Source organism: Quercus lobata, chromosome 5, assembly GCF_001633185.2.
Source record: "Quercus lobata isolate SW786 chromosome 5, ValleyOak3.0 Primary Assembly, whole genome shotgun sequence".
NCBI lineage: Eukaryota > Viridiplantae > Streptophyta > Magnoliopsida > Fagales > Fagaceae > Quercus > Quercus lobata.
The window spans coordinates 30700476-30706558 of NC_044908.1; the positions used below are offsets into that span (position 1 = coordinate 30700476).

The 6083-nt window shown below is 34.2% G+C and overlaps 1 protein-coding gene across 7 annotated transcripts; it reads left to right on the top strand.

The window, feature by feature from the left end:
- Nucleotides 1-1035: 1035 nt before the first annotated feature.
- Nucleotides 1036-4336, top strand: LOC115993057. Of its 7 annotated transcripts, none has more exons than XM_031117338.1 (4): nucleotides 1236-1325; nucleotides 2792-2934; nucleotides 3086-3209; nucleotides 3300-3648. In XM_031117338.1, the coding sequence occupies exons 2-4, from the start codon at nucleotides 2861-2863 to the stop codon at nucleotides 3489-3491; spliced, it is 390 nt and encodes a 129-aa protein (XP_030973198.1). In that variant the 5' UTR covers nucleotides 1236-1325; nucleotides 2792-2860; the 3' UTR covers nucleotides 3492-3648. The 7 variants fall into 7 exon arrangements, with proteins under 7 accessions (XP_030973196.1, XP_030973197.1, XP_030973200.1 ...); XM_031117339.1 differs by having other exon boundaries at nucleotides 1241-1325; nucleotides 2777-2934; XM_031117336.1 differs by lacking the exons at nucleotides 2792-2934; nucleotides 3086-3209 and adding an exon at nucleotides 4008-4306 and having other exon boundaries at nucleotides 1036-1325; nucleotides 3300-3503.
- The last annotated feature ends 1747 nt before the right edge of the window (nucleotides 4337-6083 follow it).

The following is a 6083-nucleotide window of genomic DNA, read 5'->3' on the forward strand; positions in this document are numbered from 1 at the left end:
CTTTTAAAGCCAACAAATTATATGCCTAGTTGTCCACTCTCTTTTAAGGTACCAGCTGAAATTATCTTTATTGAAATAAATTAATAAAATTGAATTTTCTATTCAAAATTGATGGATAATTATCTTTATTAAAACAAATAAATAAAATAGAGATAATTATTTATCTTTATTGAGTATTATCTTTATCAAAATATGATCTTTATCAAAATAGATAAATAGAGATAATTATCTCTAAACAAAATTTGGGTCAATCAAAGTCTACTACATATTTTCAAGCATATTAATTCGAAATAGAGTTTATCTTCTGAAACCACTATAAATAGAGGACATCTCCTCTCATTTTCAACACCAATTTTTACGTCAAAGCTCTGGAAAAATTCTGCCTCAAGAACACACGAAGAACAGTCAAAGGAGTTCTTTGAAGTTCTATTGGAATCAAGCTAAAAAACCTCTATAAACTTTAACAAATCCCAAATCCTCGAAGCTCAACGGATCAAGCCTCTAAGAACTTCAACCTAAAAGCCTTCACATTCGAAGACTTGAAGAACAACAAATTTCTAATCATCTCAAAACTAAAGATTAATTAGCTCAAAGTAAAAGATTTGTTGTGAAGACCATTCAATCCATCTTCCAATCAGAGTAAAAATAACTTCTTGTTCGAATCAAGTTCAAAGAAGATAGAATCATAGGATATTCTTTTGCAAAAGATTCAAAACATAGATTGTACTTACTACTAGATTTATGTGGAACACTTTTTTTAATTGTTTGATTTTCTACTATTGAAAATTTTGTGTTTACAGAAGGACGTGGCTGTTGTGTGCCGGAAAAAAAAAGGAAATAATTAAAATAAAAAAAATTGATGTTCTAATAATATATAAGTTAAAATAGATAATCAGACGTGGCTGTTGCTAACATACTCAAAAGCTCTAGCAGGATCATCCAGTAAAATAGATAATCAGATAGGTGTTTTGAAAAAAATAAGGTAAAATAGTAAATGTAAGTTTTAAAATAAACATAAATTTATGCAACTGCTTTTACACCTATCTGATTCAGATATACAGTTCCACACAATTGTGTAGATAATGGCAGCATCTGCCACAGCGAGCGGAGGAGCTCGCAAGCTCTGCTACTCAATGTCCCAATACCGCCATTTAGTCCCAACAGCAAAGAGAACCAGTACAATCAAGTTCTTCGTGGAGAACCCAGTTCACTTCTCAAGGACAAGGGTCAAAAGCACGATTCCGATCCGAGCTCTCGACCCTCAAAGAGATGAAGAAACAGAGAACCCAAACATAAATGACAAAACTGGTGCTTTCACATCCCAGGTCACTCTCTCTCTCATATATTTTTCTATATACATTTCAAATTTACCATTTTTCTTTTGTGGGTAACTTTATATTTGGCCAGAAGATCTTTTTTTTGCATAGCACATACTTTTACTAATTTGTTTGTGAATTTTAAGAATAATTCTTGCATAATATTATGCTACTTATAATGGGTTTGTGACATATTTCTACAAATTTGAGGTTAATTAGAATGATATGTGTTAAGGTCACCAAGTTTGTTCGGTTCGGTACATTGTAGCTAATGATTTGGATATCGAAAAACGCTTGTATTCCATAGTCAGTACTACAATTTTTGTTAGCAAATTACTGAATTAGAGAAGATATGAACTTTAGATACATGTCGTAAGAGATGCGTGTCTTTTGACTTTTGAGGTTTGAGTCCAGTTAAAGAGCATGTGTAGACATAAAATGTGGCCCAACTTGTGATACATTTAGCTTTTATTTGGATATCTATATTGTCCAAAAGTTTTATTAAAACTCTGGTTATCTATGTTTACTGCTTCCTCTATTGGATGATAGGATAAGTGCTAATCTGATGGAATTGTTGAATACGATAGTAAGTACCTTTTCCCCCCAATCAGGTTCAACTTCACCGCTCATTTCCCTTGTCTTAACCAGAGTTGAAAATTTTTCTTCATCATCCACAGTCCACGCGAATGAGTTATGTCTTGAAGTTAGAACGGATTTGGTGAGGCTGCTTTGAAATTAGGGAAAAGTGCATTCCAAAAGGTGGGTGAAAGAAAGCAGTATCTCTTATTGGAGAATGGGGTAGCTATATATGGTTTGCTTAAATATGCAGAATAACAATGTTACATTTATCATCCAAAAGCCTGAATGCATTATTTTCCTTGATCAAGTTTCTTTCACAAACTAATAACACCTCAAGGCTTTCATTGGTTAGATCAAGAGGATTGGAATTTTAAGTTCAGATGGAGGTGGTAGGGAAACCAACAGTTTGTTTGCTAGCATGCTTTTGCGTTTCATCCATGTTTAAGAATGCAACACAAGAAAGATAATTTTGTTTTGATCCTGTGTGACCTTTTGAAAACTATGGTGATAGTTGCTAATTATACTCTTAAAGAACTTAATATTGATTAGGAAAACTGAAACAGTAACAGAAACATAGCCACACAAAGGAGGGTTTACATGATTAAGGTAGTCACAACAGGCTGAGGATCTCAAACCCACAGAACAAGTAAATTCAATTATGCAGTCTTTGGATGTATTTACACAATATAACCATGTCGGTAGCTAAAGTTTCATTCATATGCATGACCAACTTCTATCTCCATTTGAAAGGAAAATCCTATGTAGATCCAACTTTTTATTCAATCATGGGATCCAGGCGGTTCCAAGGGAAATTGCTACAATTCTTTCTCCTCAAGAAATCTTGCATCCCTTATGAGACATTACTAATTCTTATGATGTAGACTTGTTGTTTGTAGATCGATTGGAGTATTGTTCTGATAAATAGCTCTCGTGGAAGGGCAAAGCAAGGACATTGAGTGGAAGAAATGGAGGTTTGGGCTCTGGAGGGGTTTGGTTTTGCTTATAAAGTGATCATATTAGAGCTTGCCAAAAATACTTGGTATTACAATATAATGAATATGATATAAATAGTAATCGAAGATTTGTAGTTTTAATATTTGCCAAAGTTTTTTGGTGATCTCCTCTTAAGGAAGAGTATAACCTAGAATCTCTTGTTGCATGAACCAATTTTGGTTAATATACATATGCAGTAAAATTTTCAAGTCTAGTCTAGAATGTATAAGAAGAATTAAGGATTTGAGCATAAATAGACAGAAGAAGGGACCATCGATGCCAAGACTGGTTGATTGCTCTGTCATCCTAGCTTTAAAACAGGTTCAACAGACTGTATAATATACCTTTTATTCTTTGATTGTTTACCCTTTCACATAATCTAATTATTACTACTTTCCTTGGTGTAAGCAGGAAGATTGGGAATTTTTTTGGAAATTGGTAGCTGTTTCAGTTGTGGGTGCAGCAATAATCAAGTATGGAAGTGTAGTTTTTCCAGAGATAACCAGACCCAACATCATACAGGCTCTGATTATGATATCAACTCCCGTCATTGTAGCTGTTTTTCTTTTGATCAAACAAAGTCGCGCAGAGAGCGGAAGCTAAGAACAGAATCTTGTATATATCAGATCCTTCTATTACACGTTCTTTATTGCAAGAGTGGAATAACATGACCCATTTGCTAATGTCAATTGTCTAAAAAGAAATGTCCCTGCAATCAATTTTGCCCTTGAAAGTTACCCAAGACTAGCTAAAATTAAAACTTGCAAGAGGTGATTGCGTTCAGTAATCATGTCATCGTAGGATTGAATTGATGCATGCTAGATTCCAAATTCCCTGTTGAGAGTGATGTTACCAATATGCACACACACTGGAGGTTCTCAACTTGTAGGTAGCCTATGTGCCTGTTCTTTGAAAGCAAATTTGGATGCTACCCTCCTTCTAAACGTTTCATATAAGTATGTGTGTGCACACGCTTGCATATATTACTTTAATTTGGAAAGGATTAGATATAGACTATAGGTGATGCATTCATATTTTAATTTACTATTTACCTTTTCGATGTGCAATGCTTCAACTCTAGGCTCTGGTATATGGCTAATCAAACCTTTTTTTCCTTAGGAAGTGAAGACTACATTTGCAAATGGGAAGCTTGCATTTAGACAAGATTCCTATTTGGATAATGGTTTTGCAATTGCCTATTGAAGACTTGGGTCCCTAATGGTAGTCATCCTCTCAAAACTTTTAAGTGACCATTTCAACAATAATATTTATTTAAGTGCTTTAGCTTTTGCAAAAGCAGCCCATGGCTGTCCACGCAATGATGTCTCATCCTTTGCATTTCAAAACGTAACTTTTTTAGGAAAGCACTTTTTGAAACCGTTACCAAAACGCTTATTTTGTATTTTCGGCCTCAAAAAGCATGTTTTGGTTTCTAAAAGCCGAAACAAACGCACACTTTATTACTTTGACTTTTACCCTAGCATTGATTGAATACTTTTTAATGTGCAATGCTTAAAGTGACCATCCTATTTTTAAAACCATGATTATATAGCTTGCAAGTTAAAAACTTAAAAATTTTCAGCATTTTCATTGATATGAATTAGCTATATGATCATTCATGTAAGTCAATTATAGGATAGATGTTGGTTTGATCTAAGGACATAAATAAAGACATTATAAATGAAATCTATTGAAGAAGAAGAAGAAGAGACAACTGGTGTGAGAGAAAGATCAATCTTAACCCAGTTTCTCATGTTCAACGAGTTGCAGACTCAATGACTCGCCAGCACTGCCGCTCATTGTAGCTAGCATCCCGTCACTATAGTTTTTCTACGTGCAATTACAAAACAAGGCCGAAAGGTTAATTAGTATGAACATCATCGTGATGGATATCAAGTTTGTTTTGAATCAGTTTCAATGTTAGTCATAACTTTGCTTGTTGGGCTTCCTCCAATCCTGTTTCCCTCTCTCATCTTCCTTCTTGACATGGAGTAGGACGATGAATAAGTCCCTTTTTCGTTTGATATTTCTTAATAAAATGTTTTAAAGGAGACCAGTGAAAGGTTTAAGGGCCATGGTAATTCTAGCTTTGAGGCTGAACTTGCTAAGTGGATCCTAGATGATGATATGTTTGATAATCCATATGTTGAAACTTCTTTTACTAGGAAGTAATAATAGATGCGGGTGCATTTTTAGCAAGATGGATAAAGCTTTGTTTGATCTAAATTGGCTCATTGCTCACCCTAAAACCTTGGTTGAATTTCTTCCTCCTGGTGTATTGGATCATGCTGCCTTCTCCATTTCTTTTGCCTCAAAAATATAAGTTTGACCCTAATCCATTCAAGTTCTTTAATTTTTTGGACGATCAGGAGGGCTTCCTACAAGTTGTGGCTTAGGTATGGAATCAAAGGGTATTGGCACTTCCATGTTCATTCTTTTATCAAAAATTGTTGTTGAAACCCAAGCTCAAAGAGTTCAACCACTCCAGTTTGGGGTTTAGCTCAAGGTTTAAATCTGTTAAGGCCCAATTGGATGCTACTCGTCGATTTATTAAATAATCCTGGGGTTGAAGAGCAGCAAGTAGCTAAAAGGGAATCACTCCATTTGTATCAATCAAGTAGTAGAGTAGAATAAGCTTTCTTCAAACAAAAATCAGGGGTCTCTTGGTTTAGATTGGGGGATCAAAATAGTACATATTTCCTTAGTAAGTTAAAGCTAACAATTTGTCATGCAAACCACAAATCTAATAAGATTGCCAGAAAAATGCAGTCAGGTCTGATAGCTGTCTCGTAATATATTTTTATCTATTTAGAGATATACTAACCATCCTTTGCAAAATCTTTACATTTCGACATCTTTGATGCGGTACTTACTATAACTAAAGCTTGAAATTGCAGGATAAGTTCCTTTCGGATATGACCATGAACTTAAAAACAATTTAATGCATAATAGATAGGCTAGTGTTGTTTTGTTCTTTGGGTAGGTTTCCATTGTGTAGAGGAATTGTTATGATTTGTTATTTTGAATGGGGAAATATCCTTTCACATTTGTTTACATCCACTATTTTAACATTAATATCCACAATTGATACAAAATTTTCTGCATTTTAAAAATGTCCACATTTTACCAAATGTATAAGGAAGTAAAATAATGGGCGTAAAAAAACGGATGTAAGTATAAAACCCATTTTGAAAC